The sequence below is a fragment of the Coccinella septempunctata genome, chromosome 2 (assembly GCF_907165205.1).
Source record: "Coccinella septempunctata chromosome 2, icCocSept1.1, whole genome shotgun sequence".
NCBI classification, from domain to species: domain Eukaryota; kingdom Metazoa; phylum Arthropoda; class Insecta; order Coleoptera; family Coccinellidae; genus Coccinella; species Coccinella septempunctata.
The window spans coordinates 45441656-45464194 of record NC_058190.1 but is presented as its reverse complement, the minus strand read 5'-3'; the positions used below and the strand labels follow the sequence as shown (position 1 = coordinate 45464194).

The following is a 22539-nucleotide window of genomic DNA, read 5'->3' as shown; positions in this document are numbered from 1 at the left end:
TATAGTATTATGGTGAAGCACAGAGATTTTTGGTTTAACGTCCTCAATCTCAAATGTACCCTCTTGGGAAACTATCCTAGCGTTCGTAATTAAATCCATGAAGTTATCAACTACGTAAATGGGAAGATAAATCGTACCTATAGAGCATCGCGGCGGCAATTATACGATATCATTTTCGTCCGGGCCCGGTTTTTCATTTTGATCCGGTGCAGCAGCGGCGGCTACCAAATTACCCGCTAAACACAGACATTCCGGGCCCAGTTACCGGGGCATATTAAGTTATATCAGGATTGGTAATTTCACATAATTGCAGCATGTAGCCAAACTAATTACAGGAATTGATTAATATAGGTGTTTGTTTAATAATCGAATACTAATTGTTACTTGCATGACCCAAATAACACGAATCTGTCTCTAATCACTGGAATTAAGCGCAATCAGGATCGGACGCGAAACTCATCACGGCCTAATTGTTTTTAATGGCGGGCGCGCCGATAACTCACCGCAGCTCCATCTCTCGCATCCGATAAATTGATCCGTCTGCAGTTGAACGGGATGAGCTATCTTAATGGGATAATTCGAGGTTTCGAGGATTTTGATTTATATATCGTTACCCCGGAGCCTTTTCTCCCTCCGCCGCGGAGAAATTAAAATGGGGCATAAATCATGGAAAATTCTGACCGTGAATGACTTTTGATTATTCATCGCCGTTTGGAGAAAATGTAATGAGAGGGCGGTGCCGGATCGACATGTGATTTTTTTAGAAGGGGGAAATTGATGGTCTAACCTTGAAAACCTTAGAACATACGAGGATATATGTATTGACAAATTCTTAGCCTACTATAGCACCAAACAAACAGTCAAAATATTTCACTACTCAACATATTCTCCTCTTAATTGGATGCATTTTTCAGCGAACCTGTTACGTCTCTAAACTTTCCAAAAAAAAAAAACGGTACTTCTTGCTCTGCAAACCAGAACTCCACAGCTCTTATTACCTCCTCGTTGGAAGAAAATTCACGACCTTCTGAACTTTTTTCCAGTTGTGGAAAGAGATGATAGTCAGATGGAGCCAAATCTGGTGAATAAGGGTGGTATTCTAGTAATTCAAACCCTAAATCACGAATTTCTTGCATGGCAACATGAGATTTGTGTGCAGGGGCGTCGTCCTGCAAAAACAAAACACCTCTGGATAGCTTTCCGCTTCTTTTCTCTTTGATTTTTTCCCGTAGAGTGATCAGTAATGTCGAATAGTAATCTCCGGTTATTGGTCTACCCTTATCCAAAAAATCAATCATGATTACTCCATGGCAATCGCAAAAAACTGAAGCAAGAACTTTTCCAGCAGATTTTTGACACGAAACTTCCAAGGTCTTAGAGAACCAGAGCGTCGCCATTCCATCGATTGTTGCTTTATTTCTGGATCGTAGAAACGTACCCAAGTCTCATCCATAGTAACAATTCGGTTTAAGAAGTCTACATCGTTTTCAAATCGAGCACAGATCGAACGCGATGCTTCTACCCTTGCACGCTTTTGGTCAACATTCAAACATTTGGGGATCCATTTTGCAGCATTTTTTCTCATGTCCAAATTGACGTGAACTATATGATGAACGCGTTAGTATGAAATATTCACTGCTTCAGATATCCGTTTTAGCCCAATTCGACGGTCTGATAAAATCATGTCATGAACTGCCTAGATATTTTCGGGGACTGACACAGAAACTGGCCTTACCGATCGGTCATCATCTTCCATTGAAAATTCACCTCCTTTGAAGCTTGCAGTCCAATTTTTCACGGTCGCATACGAAGGACATTGATCACCAAGGGTATAAAGCATATCTTCGTAAATCTGCTTACCTCTTAACCCTTTTAAATACAGGTACTAGATGATGGCTCGATATACTCCAATTTTTCGATTTTCACAATTTCGGTGGACATCATCTTCTTTCTTTTAATTTATTGCGTAACTCTGGTTTACTTTTTTACCTCAAACTTCACACTGACGTTTCTAATGAGTTATTGTTCGTTGCCATGGTCACGCAATATTTTTTTTATGCATGGAACTGGTCTAGGCTAACTAGATATCAATACATCCTCGTACAAACCTAGAAGGACCGATGGCATCGTTCTCATCGTCTTCCGCTGATCAAAATACAGAGCAGCTCATTCTTCGTCAATTCGCATAAATAGATTTGAAGTAAGACCGGGGCAAAATAAGCGGGAAGAAGATGGAGAGGAGGAGATGAGAAATTAAATTATCTTTTAACGAAGCCGCAGTTATTCCGTTCAAGAACAATATTAAATGTTTTTTATTTACTTCCTTCAGCTACTTTGATGGCAGGGACGCGATTTGAATAAGTTGCTTTACTCCGAATAATATTTGCATGATGTTGTTTGGAATACATGTCTGCAACAATATTTTATTACCTACGTCGAAATATTTTAGGTCTGATGCTGATGGCTTGTATTTGTCGATTTTATCCGTCTGATGAATATTCATCGTGGTTTGCTGTTAGTTGTTTGTTCGAAATTACGAATTTTGGGGTGACGGTAATGTGAATATTTAGTAACATTATACAGGGTGAGAGTTTGAGTTGTAGAATAGAAATATTTTAACAGTAGATTTTAGAGTTCGAAGAACTCAGTTTTTTCCTACGCCCTAGTTACCAATTCCCTCAACTTTGGAGGATTGGATTGTTACTGATACCCGTATCGTTATCACTATCCATTATTGATTATTAAGAACGCTACTATGCAATTCATTTCGACTATTAACTAAGTTTGAGAACACTGACTTCCATTTACATGTTTTCATCTTACGGCAGATAGACTCCTTGAAGTATATTGTTTCTCTACAGGGTGTTCCTTAAGTGAATGTACAAACTAAAAGGGGAGATTCCTTAAGTGAGTTTAAGAAAAAAAAGTCCCATAAACATGGGGTCGCAAACGTTTCGTTTTCGAGATACAGAGTGTTGAAGTTTGAATTTTTTTCAAGTTTTTTTTTCATAGTATTTACACTTCACAAGATATTCAACTGAAATTTGGCATAGATATTACATTTTAGAGTTCTCACCATGTGACATGGCAATTTCGATTCTATAGATCTACAGGGTGATATTTTTTCTGGAACACTGCCACCTGTTCTTCCGCAGAACTTTTTTTTGGTGAGCAACTGTTAATTTGAAAAAATGTAAAAAGAAGCTTTGTTCTTATACCAAACTTTTCGGTCTCTTGTAGTTTTGTCGTATCTACCAACGATTTCGAGAAAAAAACTTGAAAAAAATTCAAACTTCAACACTCTGTATCTCGAAAACGAAACGTTTGCGACCCCATGTTTATGGGACTTTTTTTTCTTAAACTCACCTAAGGAATCTTCCCTTTTCGTTTGCACGTTCAATTTAGGAACACCCTGTATACAACCGCCTGAACCTAATTCCTTCACCTACAGTCATCTGAAATAGGAAATTGAACAGATTAATCGAAATTCCACCTCCGCATAATTCGTCCTATCCTGCCCGGAAAAAAATGCCATTTGATTATACTTCGAGGCATTCCATTACGGCCCACAATGAGCATTCAAAATAACGTGTAGCGGCAGCGCATGCCACACACGCGATACAAAAATTCCATTATATCTTTCGGAATAGAGCGAGAAAACGTCACGCGATAACGTCACAATTACATTGTTAGGAAAGAAACACAAAACGCGCTTTGCAATTACACGTTATTACAGCATCGTAGAGTCACATTGGGAAGAAACGGTAAATTACCTCCGACGAAATAACACCCATTTCGGACCAATCTGGAGTTTTCCATTTTTTAGGGTCCTTCTCGGTCATGCCGGCCGAGGTTCACTAATTAAATCTGGATTTGTACGGAATGTGTGACACTGTTATTAGACTGGGAAAGTTTTAGTACAAAGCAAGGCGAAGATTATAAGGTGTGAGCATTGTTGGGTACAAACAGGATTGGTTAGTTGGATTTTTTCTACGAGAAATGAGTAGGGGAGGAAAAAAATGGATTATTTTATTACACTTGTATCATAATCTGGGTCTATGAACTACAAATTATAAAATTAAAGCACGCTGTCTTTGAACGGTTGCTGGGAAGTGGAACCAAGTAAAAATTTTCCATTCATGTGTTAAAATACTTCTTCTTCTTACTTCTAAACGGACAAATTGCCAAAAAATTCGTCTTCAGATGGCTATGAAAATCTGAAGGATTATATTTTGTTGGCTCTTTACGCAGCTGCTTTCATGATTTTGCATGATTCACGATGTCCTATTAAATGTTTATAGAAATTTAATCACAATTTTCTGCTGAAAATTCGCATGTTAGAGTTTTCGACAATGAACTTTTTCCCTGAAATAATTTCAGACCTCTGCAATTTCCGGTTATATCCAGAAACGGGCTTCCACTTTCTCATTTTTCAAATGGCACACCCAGTATATCTTTGCATCGTTCAATAGTTGATTTGATAGCAATTCAAACTGGATTTGTACAGAATGTGTGACACATGTGTGTGAGATTACATCCTGAATGAACTGATGAACTGATCTTCCATTTCATACGAAAATTCGTTATGACTAATGTCACCAGTAAAAGCTAGGATTAGTTTGAGAGTCTGACAACGCTGTTTTTTGTTGTCTTTTGACTGCTGACGACATTTCATTGCTAAGATGAACCAAATCTAACAAGTGTCCCCTTCAATCTCCTTCATTATTTCTCTGGAAGTCACATCTGATCTAACCAGGGCCCTTTCAAAGCAATGTGCTTAGTGCCTGTGAAAGCTCTTGTCATTTTGTCCTCCTGAGCACTCTCCAAGCTTAGTGCCCAGTAATTCGAGAGCACTTCATAGAAAGGCTAGCACTAAACCTTTCCGAAGTTTTGTCGAAACACGAATAAAAAAAATCACTTTCTGACTACGAACGATAAACGAATGGAAAATTGAAGAAGAATAATTGCAAAAGTCATTCGCTCGGTTATATATCTCGAGGAGTCAGTCATCAGTGAAACAACCCTCTTCTACAAAGACGGTTGATCGAACTGGTGACGTGCTACATCGAGCATGTCATCGATGCTAACACTCCCCCACGTACGGTCAGAAAAAGCATCAACCCCTAACTTTGTTCAGGACGAAATCTCAATCAGTGACTCCACAACTAACATAAGATATTATCGCTGTTATTTCCGGTTTTTGATTCCATACAAAGTGGTTTTGTGGTAATCCTGCATATATTATCTATTGAACTAACTTTTCATATCCCAAATTATTTAATTGATCAGAACTTCTTGGTTGACAAAACTATCAAGACTAAGGTGTTAAGAATAAAGTCGGAAAACTAAATATCGAAATGGATAACAGTTTTTTTAAATATCATTCTTAGCTTACTATAGAACCAAACAAAATTTCAACGTCAAAATATTTTATTACTCAACATATTGTCTCTTTATTGGATGCATTTTTTACAGCGAACCTGCAACGTCTCTAGACCTTTCAAAAAAAATGTTTCTTCTTGCTCTACAAACCATATATACCTCCACAGCTTTTATTACCTCCTCGTTGGAAGAAAATTTACGACCTTTAAAACTTTTTTTCAGTGGAGGAAAGAGATGATAGCCGAAGTCGGATGAAGCCAAATCTGGCGAATAAGGGGGGTGTTCTAGTAATTCACTAAATCACGAACATTTTGCATGGCAACATGAGATTTGTGTGCAGGGGCGTTGTCCTGTAAAAACAAAACACCTTCGGATAGCTTTCCGCGTCTTTTCTCTTTAATTTTTTCCTGTAGAGTAATCAGTAATGTCGAATAGTAATTTCCGATTATTGTCCTACCCTTATCCAAAAAATCAATCATGATTACTCCATGGCAATTCCAAAAAACTGAAGCAAGAACTTTTCCAGCAGATTTTTGGACACAAAACTTCTTAGGTTTCGGAGAAGCAGAGTGTCGCCATTCCATCGATTGTTGCTTTGTTTCTGGATCGTAGAAATGTACCCAAGTCTTATCAATAATAACAATTCAGTTTAAGAAGTCTACATCGTTTTCAAATCGAGCACAGATCGAACGTGATGCTTCTACCCTTGCACGCTTTTGGTCAACATTCAAACATTTGGGGATCCATTTTGCAGCAATTTTTCTCATGTCCAAATTGACGTGAACTATATGATGAACGCGTTCGTATGAAAAATTCAGTGCTTCAAATATCCCTTCTAGCCCAATTCGACGGTCTGATAAAATCATGTCATCGATATTTTCGGGGACTGACAAAGAAAGTGGCCTTCCCGATCGGTCATCATCTTCAATAGAAAATTTACCTCTTTTGAAGCCTGCAGTCCAATTTTTCACGGTCGCATACGAACGACATTGATCACCAAGGGTATTAAGCATATCTTCGTAAAGCTGCTTACCCCTTAACCCTTTTAAATACAGGTACTTGATGATGGCTCGATACTCCAATTTTTCGATTGTCACAATTCGAAGGACATCTTCTTTCTTTCAATTTATTGCGTAACTCTGGTTTACTTTTTTCACCTCAAACTTCACTCTGACCCTTCTAATGAGTTATTGTTCGTTGCTATGGTAACGCAATATTTTTTGTATGCATGGAACTGGTCTAGGCTAACAAGACATCAATACATTCTCGTACGTCAAAAAATTGTTTCGCTTTTGATTGGAGATGGTTAGGTTGGATGATAAATAGAATATTTTGGGATCAATGCAACTTGGTATGGAATACGCATATCTGGTATCTACCCACAGTGTAAGGCTTGTTGAAACTTCCACATAAAGGTATACACGCCATCAGCCAAACAATGATGCGTGCCGGAGAAACTAAATGTATGTATATCATGCAGCTTATACGTATGTATCCATAGCCACGCCAAGATCTTATCTCCGTACTTTATAGCGCACCGTATAAACAATTCAATTCGTGGTAATAAGTGTGCAAGAACGTATAATAGCTGGATAAATTCCATGCCGTGGCTGGTAGGTTGCGACAGGTGCAGCTCGCTCTCGAGAAACGGTGATGTAGGCGTACCATAAGTTCTTCTTCTCGCTGTAGATGTGCATCGGCGCTGCACCTCGGGCCATCTGGCCGATTCTATGCTTCGATACTCATTATGAACTTTAAACGATCCTCTTATCTCTATGGTTCGGCGCTGAGCCACGGATGCCTCGATTTGATGTTCTCCCTTTGTTTTACATCGCATGACTATAAAGGAGAAGTTTATTATTATTGTTATTATTTAACCGAAGTTACTGCGGGTCCAAGAGGAAATTGATGATGTTGTTAAGGCCGAGGTTCAGGAATTTCTCAAGGTTAACGATGCCGGCGAATACGCACTAAGGTTACGGGGGATTTCTTCAAGATTTCTCGCGAGAGAAGATGCTCAGTTTTGAGAAACAGTTCCACGTTTTGATATAGAATGTATTCATGAGATTCTAAAAGAAGACTCCAGAATCATAGTCATTTTGGATAACTGAGCGCAGAGGGTAAGTGTGCGCAGTACGTATATCTCGACTATGCAATGTATGAAAGAGGGGTTCATTTGGGTGAAGCAAGGGCGCAGAATCGCCATATTAGTTTTTCATAGGAGTGCGCCGTGCGACGTTTCGTTAACTTTTTATTTGCAATCAATCAAATTCACTAGTTTTCTTGATAATTTTTAGCATCTCCGCAAATTCTGCCAGGTCCAAGTTCCGAGTCCGACAGTGTTAAACAATATTTTATTCGATTATGCGCATATTAATCTAAATTTTAGGTTCTCTTAGCTGCTCAACTCTATAAGAACGTTAATTCAAATTTTGGCTTACTGGGGAAAGTGTGCGCGGGTAAGTGTGCACATAGATTCATTTTATGGGAATTAGTTCAGTGAGGAATAAATTATGACATTGTTGATTTTCTCGCTCAAGACTAGATCAATATTGTCCTATTTGTTCAGAAAAATATGAAGAGCCACCAACAGGGGAATGTATCAAGTGTTGTGTTCACCAGGAATGTTGGCACGAACAATGATGCAGTGCTTGTAAAAAGGCGCTTCTGTATTGACAATGAACAGCATTTCTCTAATATTGTAACATTTTGATGAAATTATTTTGTGATTTGTTTTGATTGTGTGGTTCACTAAGCACTGCGTTCACTTACCCCGTCAGGGTGCGGACACTTACCCGCAATACGGGGCATGTGAACGCACTCCGACTTTAACCATTAAATTTCTTTTTGCGGAAAGAAAACGTTTTTGTTTGTTTGTTTTTTGATGTTTTTTTATAGATTAGAAAATTCTCTATCTTATGAATATGTTTTAATTTTCCTAGCTTCAGCATTTCAAACAGGGTATGGCTTGAAAGACAAAAGTGCGCACAGTTGCCCGGAATGACTCTACCTACGTATACAGAGTGAGTGTAAAGTATCTAACGTAAAAGATTCATACTAATATCTTCTTTTATCGCAAGTTCAGGAAAGTTACCGAAGAGTAGTGACGTAAATAAGTTGGCAGACGGTCATTTTAGTTCAAACTAACTTACGCGGGGGTTCAGAAAAGCAGTCAGAGCGGAATGATTCAATCAGGACGACACTGAGATCTCATTTCCCGTCTAGCGACGCTTCCTGAATGACTATTTCCGCCACAGTTACCCACAGCAAGAAGGGACGACGCTGAACAAACACCACACACATTTTCCGTTTTTAAGTTCTTCACTTTTCTCATTGAAGATATTTTGAGAAGCTGAAGATTCTCCACAAAAGTGAGGGAATTTGAGAACGTGTATTATTTGTGATTTTACCTGATCCTGTCAATTTTTTTCATGTTGTAGTAAAATGTGAAGAACAAAGTTCCTCTTCATATTATGACATATTTGATTGAATGTCATCTTCATCAAATCAAAGGGACATGTGGACAATTCGTAATCAGTAAAATAGCAAGTTAAATTTTCCGACCAATAAATGTATGTATTCGCTTACCTGCCAGTTGTTACAGTCCAGAGTAGCGATAAACGACATCTCTCTCTGGAAAAAAAATGCCTGTTATCATTATACATATAATAGCATATAACCTTCAGCCCATAATGTTAATCATAAATGATAAGAATCACTTCAGACGCATATAACGTTGAATAACAATAGGTGTTACATCAAAGAAGAGTAGATGCTGATCATGGTTCCTATCTCATTTGACCCTGCCAAAGCGACACAACTCTTACTCCGATATAAAACGCTTGAAATTGACGGGTCCTAATTAAATACTAGTAGTAGCTTCTGAGTATTATAAAGTACTCCAGCGCCATCTAGTAAGCAACGAAATCCAACTCAATATCCCCCTAGATCAGAATCCATGCAGACGAAAACAATGGCATATGACCAAAATTTCCTTCTAGTTCGTAGTTCATGAACAGTCGGGACGGATACAGCTAACAGTTTTATGGCTACTTCAGCAATATACAGGATGAGTCTTTGATTCGTACAAATATTTTGACAGTAGATTCTTATGTTTGAAGGAAACACTTTTTTCCTTTACCATTTTTTTCCGAATTGGCTCGGTTTAAAAGATACAGGCAGTTGAAAAAACAAAAAATTTCATTTTCAATTCTCACAAACGGTTTTTATAGCATGAAATGAATTTCGGAATATAGTTTTCTATTTATTTGATGAATCTTTTTAGAATAAAAGATATCACCTACGTCTTCCAGTTTCTCATTATGACCATTACGTACCATAAAATTACCAAAAAGTCAAACAACCAACTCTTGAGAATAAGTTGGACACTATCTAATGAATATTTGAACATTTTGCAAAATAAAAGGATTCCTCATATTTTCTCGTATACTGCGCCGTTTTCGAGTAATTTGATGTTCAAAAATAAAAAATATCTGTGGAATTCGAAAAATTGTGTACCTTGGCTGAATGCAACTCTGTTTAAAAGATCCAAAGATGTGTAGTGTCACCAGATTTATGAAGATGGTTTTGTTTTTCCACCGGTGACACAGCTCATTATGAAAAATTAAAATGGCTTTATCTTTTTATTAGTGCCGAATCCGAAAAAATAGTAAGAGAAAAAAGTATCCCTTTTGATCTGAAGAATCTACTGTTAATATATTTGTATGAGTCGGAGGCTCACCATGTAAAATCAAAGGAACTGTATTGGAATAGATACTTCTAACCGTTTTCTAGTTAGACGGTGATAAGGCCGAGGAGCTTAGCCACACATGCGAAAGACCAAGGTCAATGTAGAAAAATTGCTTCGGACAAAATTTGTAGAAGATGTTATGCTCTACAACTTTTATAATGAATGCGAAAACAATTTGAAGCACAGGAGAGGAGATAATTCAAAAAAACTGATTTTTGTGAGCGTTATGGACAATTTTTATTGTTTTGGCATACTGAAACTGTCAGATTATATTCTTTTCGTTATTCTTGACTCATTAGCTTCAAAATAAGAAAAAATGCCACCGTGAATATATAATAAGAGACGGAAATATTTGTTCGAGTATGTTATTCAACAAAAAGAGTAGATGTTGGCCATGGGTAGTACTCATTCGACCTCTTCAGAGCAACACAACTCACACTCCGATGAAAAACTCTTGGAATTGACGGATCTCAATTCAATATTAGTAGTAGCTTCTGAGTATTAATAAGCAATCGAGCGCCATCTAGTATACAACGAGATCCAATTCAGATCGAAACCCAGACTCGATTTACGAAGCGAATATAAACCAAGAGTTATCACCGCTCATCAAATTGTGTATCATCCTGAGTGGGTAAACCCTGATTACATACCCATGATCTCCCGAAACTCATTCCGAAAATCCTAAAAACTAAAACACGCATTTACCCAGTCCTACATTGTTACAATCAGCCTAAGGACAATCGTTTCAGGCCGTCTAAAACCACAATGCGAAATCTCGAAACTCAACCATGCCAATTTGGGGCATCAAATAAACATAAACTAAGAAAATCTTGTCATTCCTAATGAGGAAACATCATGCGGCGAAAGTCCGGATTATAGGGGCACGACATTGCAATTACAAATATTAAAAGGACGTATAAGAGCCCGTCCAAAATGGAGACCGGGCCTAGCGGGTCCTTCTTTCAGCGCTGAATGGCATTTGGACGATCACCTTTAACGTAAAAAATTGAATAAAATATCTCAGCTGGTTAACGATATTCCCAATTTAAAATCAATTTGAATAATGGACCGCGAGCGTGTGCCTGTCTCATTTAAGGCCGGGTCCCCACTTGGCTCGAACCAGAACGAGGCACTCGAGGCATACACGAAAGGATCGGGTCAACCCAATCCAAATATTGTTCCAGTCTTGACACATGACACACATAGGTACAAAAGTTGGAGGGTTGGATGTGGATGTGGATGATGATCTTTAGAACGGTATAAAAATTGCAGTTACAAATACTTAGAGTGGATAGACTGTATATAGAAGTCGGTCATACTAAAATCACTTAATTTGGTAGGTACCTGCATAAGAAATTTCTGATATGCGAAATCTCATATAGTGCTACCTATTTTGGGGATGGATTTAGGGGTCTCTTTATTTTGTTACCAAATTTTGTCGCAATAATTTCGGCACATACCGAATAAGTTATCGGTGATCTCTTATCTGGTAGATACGAGTACAGATCAGAGTGGATGAAATATAGATATACTTCTTCAGGAACAAGCTATGGCAAGAGCATGTACATATATTACAACAAAAATGATTTTAAATTCAGTTGTAATTGTGCACTGACTCAGGAACTTTAGTACGCTTGTTCAAATTTACAGCTAATGGGTGATCACCACCCATCGAAAATTAGATACCTATCTACTGAGCTCACCCAACGATGCTTACAGATTAAAAATATCTTTTGATATTTGCATTTGAAGGTGAGGCTTTTTTTCAACAAAAGATAAAACGGGTCAAAATGAAGCGTTTCACCAAAAATCACCTATACCATAATTTCAAAATGACAAAAAAAAGTTTAAATGATTTCTCAAATAGATTCTTATACGACCCTAGACCGTTTGTTATCTGAATTATCGCAAAGCATTGGGAAAAAACTTATCTCCTGATTCGACCATGTAGTTTCGTTTAGGATATTGTCTCGTTCGATATTTACGTGGTAATGGTGAAATGGCTCATTTCGATATCAACTGACAGAAAAGACTTAGGACACAAGTTTTAAGAAATAGAATAATACTTCAAAATCTCACCAATAACATTCGTCTAAATTATTCACGAATTTCACAATGGACATAACAATCTTTTTGTTCGAACATTCCAACCATCGTCGTAAAAATGGGATCAAATAGGGAAACATCATAGCACTTTTTCAACATAACTAACATAAGCACTTTCAAGAAACTGCCTCGATTTTCTGATTTTTTTTTTCACCTTAAATTGCAGGATACAACAACTATGATTCTCTGAAAAGTGACTTGATGCATCTAATCCGATGAACCATTCATTGTCCAGCCATATGTTTATGATTTGTTTCGTTTTTGCAATGCCTGAGTCACCTTCCACAGTCCCGTACTAGAAATTCAGTGAAATTTTGTACAACTTCTAGGAGTTGTATCTCAGCCATCTTGGATATTTCATATAGACAATTTTTGGTTGAACGACTTATTTTGATGAGTTCTACCTTCTGTCAAAAAAAGCCTCACCTTTGAAAACACCCTGTATTGTATATACAGAGTGCATGAGTCTTTGAATCGTAAGAATATTAGTAATAACAATAAACAGTAGATTCTTGTGGTCACAAGAAACTCTTCTTACCTATACCATTTTTTTCAGATTCTGCCCTGATAAAAAGTTTTCATAATGAGCTATGACACCCCTGGAGAAACAAAATTACCTTCAGAATAACTAGCTTAATCTGTGACACTACACATCTGTGGATCTTTCCAAAGAAGTTGTATTCAGCCAGTAAGCATACACAATTTTTCGAATTTCACAGAAATTTTTAATTTTTGAACATCAAATTACTCGAACTCTGCACATTATACGAGAAAATATGAAAAATACTTTTAATTTACAAAACGTTCAAATATTCAGTAGATAGCGCCCAACCTAGTTTCAAGAGTTGGGTTCTTTGAATTTTTGGTACTTTTATGGCACTACGTATTGTTCATAATGAGAAGACTAGAAGACGTGGGTGATATCTTGTGTTCTAAAAAGATTCATCAAATAAATGAAAAACTATATCCCGAAATTCGTTTCATTCGATAAAACCGTTTGCGAGATATAGAATTAAAAAAAAATTTTTTGTGGTTTTTTTAACAGCCTGTATCTTTTAAACCGAGCCGACTAGAAAAAAATTATAAGGGAAAAAAGTGTTTCTTTTGGCCTGAAGAATCTGCTGTTAAAATATTTGTACGAGTAAAGGACTCACCCTGTATACTATTTGTTAATTGATCATTTTTATTTGGTATTTGTTATACAGGGTTGGGATAAACTTTAGCACCAAATTAATATATATATACAACGGAACGGACGGTAATTTTTAAATTTATTGTCAGGAGGTGAATGGCAAGCACTTCGAACATTTAAAATGATTTTTTTTTTAATTATTTTCAATAAATTATTTCTACTAGTAAAAGCCCTGTATCTCTTCTTTTTATAGATTTGCATAAAAAATACGTCATGAAAAGCAGAAAGAGTTATCTTATACAAAGTATTTCGTTTTATTTCTCACTATTGATACAAATAACAACGATTTATTTATTTGAATGGATTTTTTCTCAAATGTACAAAAAGACTGAATTTCTTTTTTTTACAGATAATTTTTATATGGAAACCAATATGAACAGATCCGAAACAAGGTGCACTTTCAGAATCTGCAGAAATATACAGGGTGTCCCATTCAAATAAAAAAAGTTTTGCCATTCCGGTTAAACCGGAAGTATCTCATTAATGAAAATATGCTCATCAGATGCATTGTGGTCCCTTACACTCAGCTGCCAAATTTCAAAAATATCGCCCGTTTTGTTTTAAAGATATTAATTTGGTGCCAAACTTTATCCCAACCCTGTATACCTATAGAGCTGCATAAGAATAAATCCACACTTACGCTACCGGCATTGAACTCAATACTCACTCTTTATGGAGTTCAATGTTCACGAACAAGAAGAGTCAAAAAAAAAGGCCGATGAAAAGTTTTAGAATTCCTACAACATATCTCACGTGAGGAGGTTGTAAAAATTAAACGGTTCCCAAAAATCACTAAATAATGGACAAATATATCGACCTTTGGTCAACCTTAAAAGGTTTCGAGAAGGACATCTGACACATTATCCGTATTTCCATTCAAACGTCGTGAAACGTCAATTTTCAAAGCCTGCTCGACGCTCAAGAGTCAAGATCATCCGGGGCATCAGGAACCGCCCCAAAACAGATCTCGCCCGAAGTAGAGAACTCGCCTTAGAAATGTTAATGTCGCAGGGCCGTTTTGTATCCTTTTCGCCGGGCCAAACTCAAATAGTAATCCGAAATACGAAATTGGACACGACCCGGGGGCGTCGGGGGACTAACACGGTCATTAATACGAATTACGGCTCGATTACGAGCAATTTAAACGAAATTTATCAAATTGTTTGTCATAAATTTGCATTTTTGATGTTTGGCGTATGGCGCAGCGGCATCAGCGGCGGCCGCGTTTCGGCGTCGCTTCTGCCGTTCTAATTTGTGTGTCGTTTTCACTTTTTTATACTTATGCGGTTGTTTAAAAAGCATTAGTTCGTCTAATCCGTTTGTGGGATCCGATGATTAGAGGGCGAACGATGTGTGCGCGTCTGTGATTAGGGCGATACCTCGAGGTGGATCGAGTCTTCGGATACGTATCATGATGACAACTGGAAGGTGTAGAAGGTGGACTGTCCCATGCGATAAACGAGAAAATGCCGAGGATATCACGGATGTTATAATTCTTTTGGAGAGATGCCAAACTCGGCTGGAAAACCGGAAAGGTGAAGCTTTTTTTGAAGAAAGAAGAACTCAAAATTGGTCCTTTCGTTTGCATAAAAAGTGTAGCACTTTTCTACACTCGATTTGATTTACACCAGTGTAGCGGAAGTGTAGTTCATCTACACATAGTCATAGGAGATGTAGATAAACTACACCTTCTCTATACTGGTTTAAATTCAATCAGCAAACGAATACAAAAATCGAGTGTAGAAAAGTGCTACACTTTTTATGCAAACGAAAGGACCTAATAAGTAGTCTATACAGGGTCTGTAAACTAATTCGAAGGACCTAGGGAGATTCCTCGATGAAAATAAGCAGGGGTAGTTCCTATAAATTTTTTTCAAAATCGACCTCCCTTCTAAGATACAGCCTTTGCAAGGCGATGACGAGTTGACAGTTTCAAATTTTTTTACGGATTCTAAAAAACACTGAGTCATAAAACAATACATAATATGAAGCACTAAGTAGATGTTACTCCCCTATTTTTTTATATCTCATAACATTACAATTAGGGGTTGAAAATAACAACCCCTTATGATTTTCCTTCAAAAATTGTTTTCGTGGTATGGATTTTCGAAAAATAGAATTCTCTTATGATTTCCCATTCAATTCTGGAGAAAAAAAAGTCTCTTGCAAAATTTCGATACAGTATAGATAATTTTCTCGGAATTAATAGAAACTTACAAGCAGTATACGAAGGTATACGAGGCAGTGAGTTGATGCATGTATTTTCGCGGGAAGTACATATAGTCATTCTATGGAACACTTTTACAATGAAATGATATCAAAATTCTGCAAGAGACTTTTTTTCTCCAGAATTGAATGGCAAACCATAAGAGAATTTAATTTTTCGAAAATCTATCCCACGAAAACAATTTTTAAAGAAAAATCATTGGGGGTTGTTACATTCAACCCCTAATAATATAGTTATGAGATCTCAAAAAATTGTGTCAGTTACATCTGTACTTGGTGCTTCAAATTATGTATAATTTTACGACTCAGTGTTTTTTAGAACCCGTAAAAAAATTAGAAACTGTCAACTCGTCATCGCCTTCCAAAGGCTATATCTTGGAAGGGAGATCGATTTCGAACAAAATTTATAGGAACTACCCCTGCTTATTTTCATCGAGAAATCATCTCCCTAGGTTCTTCGCATTTGTTTACAGACACCCTGTATAAAATATTCAAGATGGTTGAGCTACAACCCCTAGAATTTCGACAAAATTTCATCAAATTTTCGGTACGGGACTGTGGAAGGTAACTCCGGCATCGCAAAAACGAAACCAAACATAAACATATGGCTGGACAATAAATGGTTCAGTACATCCGAGTCTATCTGATTAGTTGCATCAGGTCACTAGAAAAAACTGTTGTATCGTGCGATTTATTATGAAAACAGTGTAAAAAATTGAGACAGTTTATTGAATGATAATTTTATTGGTGAGATTTTGAACTAATATTTTTTTATACTTGGTCCTAAGTATTTTTCTGTCAGTTGGTATCGAAATGAGCCATTTCATAAAATCGCTCAAGTTACTGAGAAAAAAATTGAGACAGTTTATTGAATGATAATTTTATTGATGAAATTTTGAACTAATATTTTTTTATACTTGGTCCTAAGTATTTTTCTGTCAGTTGGTATCGAAATGAGCCATTTCATAAAATCGCTCAAGTTACTGAGTAATGAGAAAAATTAGGCAATCCTAAGTTTCCATTTTCATTCCCAATCTGTACATGTTATTACTGGATAGGTACTGAAAAATTCCAAATAACACAGATTTGCTCCAAAAATAACAATATCGAAGATGAAAATTAATTTATTATAAAATTGAAAAAACAGAACATATTATGAATACTAAAAAAATAAATACTACTTATAGAATAGAAAGAACTTGAGCGTTATATACGCCAAAGAGTAGAAATATTTCGTTCTAAAGTAATGACCGGTCTCTGTTATACGCTTACAAAATCCCTCTATAGCATTAAATTTGAAAAATTAGGAATAAAATCCGATTTCGATGAATACTTATAATAACAATGCTAAAACCAACAATAATAGTCCAAGAACAAACATAGAGAAAAACAAATCTTGATAGTAGGTGGTTGGTCCTAAAATTTGGTATAAATTATAAATGAATTATATATAAAAATGTAAAGCACTCCGATATTTCGGTTTTTATTTACTGAAAATATCGACTTCTATGAGTTGAAGGAGTTGTGAAATTTTTAAAGCTGAATATCCATTTTTGAAATTTTCACGAGTCACAATCGGAAAAAGGCAAATTTTCAAACCAATATCTACCTAATTTGTTCAGCCGAATTTTCAATTCTTTTTTTTTAATTTTTTCTATAAGAAAGGGTGAATTAAAAACCAACGATTTGCCTTAAAATCAAATTTTCAATGAATTTTTCATTTTCCATAAAATATGATGGTTTCATCTAAGCAAAAAAAATAAACTTCATGTGCTACAAAAAAAACTTTAAAAAATAGAATTTCATCTCATTTCATTCAGGAAATGAACGCATCATTCCGTGAAAATGTTGAAAAAAAATTTCCACATTTCTAATGATTTTTTTTTAATATCAGTTTCTTCATTACGATACATATTTTTGACTAAGATTGGGCGCACATATTCAACAGTAAATAAGATTCGCGAGCCATTTAAACAATATTTTTTCCTACAGAAAATTAATTTTTTTTCTGATGATATTTCAGCGCCAGTTGGCTGTTTTGTCATGACCATAGTCATGACAAAACTCGATGTCGCAGATTATATGAAAATTCTATTGAAAACCAGAAAGTTGTTGCGAATCCAATATTTTTCCTTTTATGTATCTGTGTTGTTCTGAAAAATGACATAAAGACCAAAATTTCAGGAGGGCCCCCCTTGCCCCCCTGCGGGCGCCTATTGGTACCTCAGTATATAAGTTTGAATTTTCAATAAAATAAACCCATCAGACGTCAATCATTTCAATGCGAACAAGAAATTCCCATCACATCGATTTTTTTTTTCATGGGGCCTTTTTTCCAACAGCCTTTATAAGGTATAGATACCAATTCCAGACCGCATCAGGCACGACCGAAAATCAAATGAGATACTCACGTATGCCCAGCGAGGATATTTCAATGAAATATGCAGATTCGCGGCACTTACAGAGTGACAATCTTGACAAAAGCTTGGGGGAAACTGGCCTCCAGGTGGGCCCCGGGCGCCAAGGGGAAAAAGTCCCACTGTGCATCCGTAGTCCCCGCCCCCCGGCTAGGACCCGCAGCCAATGGGGACCCCAAGACACGCCCAGCCTGGGGCGATGTTACGCATCCTTCCGAAGATCACTCTACACATGCATTCCCCAACTTCGGAACGGGCCGCTGCTGCTATACAGGGACCGGATTTAGGCGCCGCGTCGCCCCTCTCGGTTTGTGCTCCAAGGGGTCCGAGGGGGTGATGTTGAATAATGAATGCGGCGGCGGTACATTGCCTGGAGTCTGTGCGGTTTTCACATATCTACGCCGTAATTCGATGATTGAGTGTCGGAGGATTTATATTTGGGATTGCTTGAAGGAAGAGAATGAGTATTGTTGTTCATTTCGTAAAAAAATTATGAAGTTTGTACGAATACAACTCAGGGTGGAAAAATCAAAACTATATTCTATGACTCAACGACTTTCTTTCATGATTATAATTGATGAACAGTAAATTAAATGGGTGTGGATACAGGGTGGATTTTCAGGAATTTGGCATATCTCCGAAGATATAAGAGATATACAGGGTTAGAACTATTTAGGGGGGGACTACATCAGGAATATCGAAAACCGTTAGAAATACAGGGTAGCTTAAATTACGAAAAAGTTGCGTTATTCAAGGATGAGTGGGTGGGTGTAAACAGTTCCCAAATATCTCTGATGGTTTCTGAGATATCTCGAAAAATCTGAAAATCAAGATTATCATTTTTTCTTCATAACTCATTTGTTTTTGGAGATAACTAGGCACACGAAATTCGGTTATAATCCTATATAGCGATTATACTTGTGTACTATATACTTTTTTGTAATTTAAGCCACCCTTTATTTTAACGGTTCTCGATATTCCTATAGTCAGCCTCTAAATAGTTTTAACCCTGTATATGAAAAACATTTGAAATTGTTTCAATAGCTCAGGGGCTGTATTTAAAGTTGAGGTTTTTTCAACAGAAGGTAGAAATGGACAAAATAAAACGTTTCACCGAAAATCACCAATACAAAAAATTTCAAAATGACAAAGTTGAAAAAAAAAAATTAAAACTGATGATTGAAATAAATCCTAAAACGAACCTCGACCATTTGTTATCTTAATTATCGCAAAGCAAGGAGAAAAAACGATTTTCACGTAGCGATGAAAATAATGTAGGAATTGCCGAATTATTTTATTATTTAGTAACTTTAACGATTTTATGAAATAGCTCTTTTCGATACCAACTGACAGAAAAATACTTAGGAACAAGTATAAAAAAATAGAATCTCACCAATAAAATTCATTTTTTCACAATGGTCATCACAATCATCTTCTTATTCGAACCCTCCAACAATTATCGTAAAAATGGGGTAAAATAGGGTAGCAATAGTAGCACTTTGTCAACATAAGCGTTTTTAAAAAACTATCTCAATTTTCTTCACAGTTTTCACCCCAAATGACACGATACAACAATTTTTTCAAATAACCTAATGCAACTAATCAGATATACACTCTTGTACTGAACCATTCATTGTCCAGCCATATGTTTTTGTTTTATTTTTTCGATTTTTCGACTCCGGAGTCACCTTCCACAGTCCCTTGATTGAAATTAAATGAAATTTTGTCGGAATTCTAGGAATTGTAGTTCAACAATCTTGAATATTTTATACTTCTTTCCGAATTGGCTCGGTTTAAAAGACACAGGCTGTTGAAAAACCATTAAAAAAAATGTGGCAGACCATAGCAGATTTTTCCAGTACCTATACCGCTGGAATTGATGTGCGTTATATTTTCGCGTAGACAGTTTTAGATACTGCACAAATTTTTTACTTAAAAGTGAAGTTCTTAAGAATTTGGATTCCTGAAAATGGTTTGAAGTAACTTTCAATGACAAATTATCAAAACTATACTGAATCCATATTTATTTTAACATTACTTAGTAATTACTAATTACATTAGTTAAAATAATCATGGATTCAATATAGTTTTGATAATTCGTCATTGAAAGTCACTTCAAACCACTTTCGGGAATCCAAATTCTTAAAAACTTCACTTTTACGTTGAAAATTTCTGCACACGCCTCAGTTGAGTTTTTTGTGGTCTTTTCAAATATTGAAACAGATTTTCAAAATTTCGTTTGTTGTGTCGAGGATTCAAACGATTCATAATTTTTTCTTAACCCGAACCTGGATTTTTCTCACGGTATTATTGCATGATACATTTGAGCTTCGAATAAGGAACACGTTTGCCAAATATGAAGAAAATATACCGGGTGGTTCGTCAGATATGGCCTCAGGAAGAAACGAACAAAATTCATAAAACATCCTGTATCTGGGTTAGGTACTAAGACAGTAAGAGCCAAGAAATGTAGTATCTCCTGAACCATCCCGATATGCCACCTATCCGCCTATTAAGTATTTCCGTTTCCCAACGAAACACCCTGTATAATTAAACCAGGAAATGAACCATTACACGTATTTCGCTATATCCTATCACAATATATTTTCACCATATAAATCAGTTTCTAGATTCATCCAAGATGCCAAATTTTACTCCGATCAGAATAAAGGAAGTAATTACTCCATAAAGATTACCTAAGTCACTTAGGCTTGACAATTCCAAGCCAGCATATAGAGGAAATGAGGAAATTGCAAGGGAGCCTCTTATCACTCACTCCAGCCTCTTATTACCGCAGCTAATGATGATCTCTTTCAACTTACGCGGATTCATAGCCAAGAGGTTGACACCAAAGTGTCCCATCTTGACATATTGTCCACCCAATCAATCAGTTCGCGTTATATACGACTGCCCACGGTGATGAATTAGAATAATACTTAACGACCTGTCGAAATCCTGACGTGTTCATTAGGCTTAATTGTTTTCCCTTGAGCAGTTTCGCCGCACAAAATATGGATCTTTGAATTGAAAACATTGAGGCGCCAGGTGCAACTCTGAAATTTGAAATTCAAATGCGGGTAGGTAGAAATGAGTGACTGAAGGTATCTATACCAGGGGGCATTTAAAATTCGCTTACTTTAGCTGATGGTTATTATACTTTATTCGATGGGACTGTTTCCCGTGGTTGATATTTCGTTCTTTCGGAGACAAGCATTTAATTGCATGGACAAATTGCACATTGAACATCTCATTTTATTCTGTACCGTACAAAGAAAAGTTTTTGTCAAATGAAGTGGTAGATATAGCTGAAAGATTGCCTAGTCCGACATTATTTTGGTGAGGTTGCATTTTCTGTCCTAGATGCAAAGTATTATCCCTTGCCTGGATGCCACTGAGAAGAACTAGTTTTTTTTTCTTGCTGTACAGGGTGTAAATGTAAGAAAGCCAGAAATGTCCAGTTTTTGTAGAAGAATTTGGCAACAGTATATAGAAGGCCTACAGAGTTTTTTTGTTGACACTTGGTGGACTGCTAGCTCAACAACTCGAGACGTCTATGCCACTATTAGGGCACTAGTTAGGGACTAAGGAGACATTCCCAAGAGTTAAAAAGGTTTAGCCTCGTCGTTTATATATTAATGTACGCACTCAAGGACTGGAAAAACTAAAAACATAGTAATCTCGTACTCGTAGATGTACTATTCAAGATATCACCCACTTCTTTCAGTTTTCTGATTATCATCATTAGATACGTACCATGAAAATACCAAAAGTTCAAAGAACCCAAATCTTACAATTGAGTTGTACGCTATCTAATGAATATTTGAACGTTTTGGAAGATAAAAGTATTCTTTAAAGTTTCTCGTATAATGTGCCGTTTTCGAGTAAATTTGATGTTCAAAAATAAGAAATATCTGTGAAAATCCACACAATACGAGGATGTATTGATATCCTTGTCCTTCATATGCATATTTTTCGTGAAAAATTGGACTGCAAGCTTCAAAAGAGGTAAATTTTCCATTGAAGATGATGACCGATCGGGAAGGCCAGTTTCTGTGTCAGTCCCCGAAAATATCGATGCAGGTTATGACATGATTTTATCAGACCGTCGAATTGGGCTAAAACGGATATCTGAAGCACTGAATATTTCATACGAACACGTTCATCATATAGTTCACGTCAATTTGGACATGAGAAAAATTGCTGCAAAAAGGATCCCCAAATGTTTGGATGTTGACCAGAAGCGTGCAAAGATAGAAGCATCGCGTTCTATATATGCTTGATAGAAACTAATGTAGACTTCTCAACACGAATTGTTACTATGGATGAGACTTGGGTACATTTACACAATCCAGAAACAAAGCAATAATCGATGGAATGGCGACACTCTGGTTCTCCAAGACCTAAGAAGTTTCGTGTCGAAAAATCTGCTGGAAAAGTTCTTGCTTCTGTTTTTTGGGATTGCCATG

The 22539-nt window shown here is 36.6% G+C and overlaps 1 protein-coding gene across 3 annotated transcripts in view; it reads right to left on the bottom strand.

Moving 5' to 3' along the window:
• The window catches only part of LOC123307349 (transcription factor AP-2-epsilon), a 249269-nt gene that overhangs the window by 191396 nt on the left and 35334 nt on the right, over positions 1 to 22539 (bottom strand). For all 3 annotated transcript variants that reach the window (XM_044889620.1, XM_044889623.1, XM_044889626.1), the window contains exon 2: positions 8971 to 9015. In XM_044889620.1, the coding sequence (XP_044745555.1) occupies positions 8971 to 9009 (39 nt within the window). In that variant the 5' untranslated portion in view covers positions 9010 to 9015. The remainder of the gene's footprint in view (positions 1 to 8970; positions 9016 to 22539) is intronic.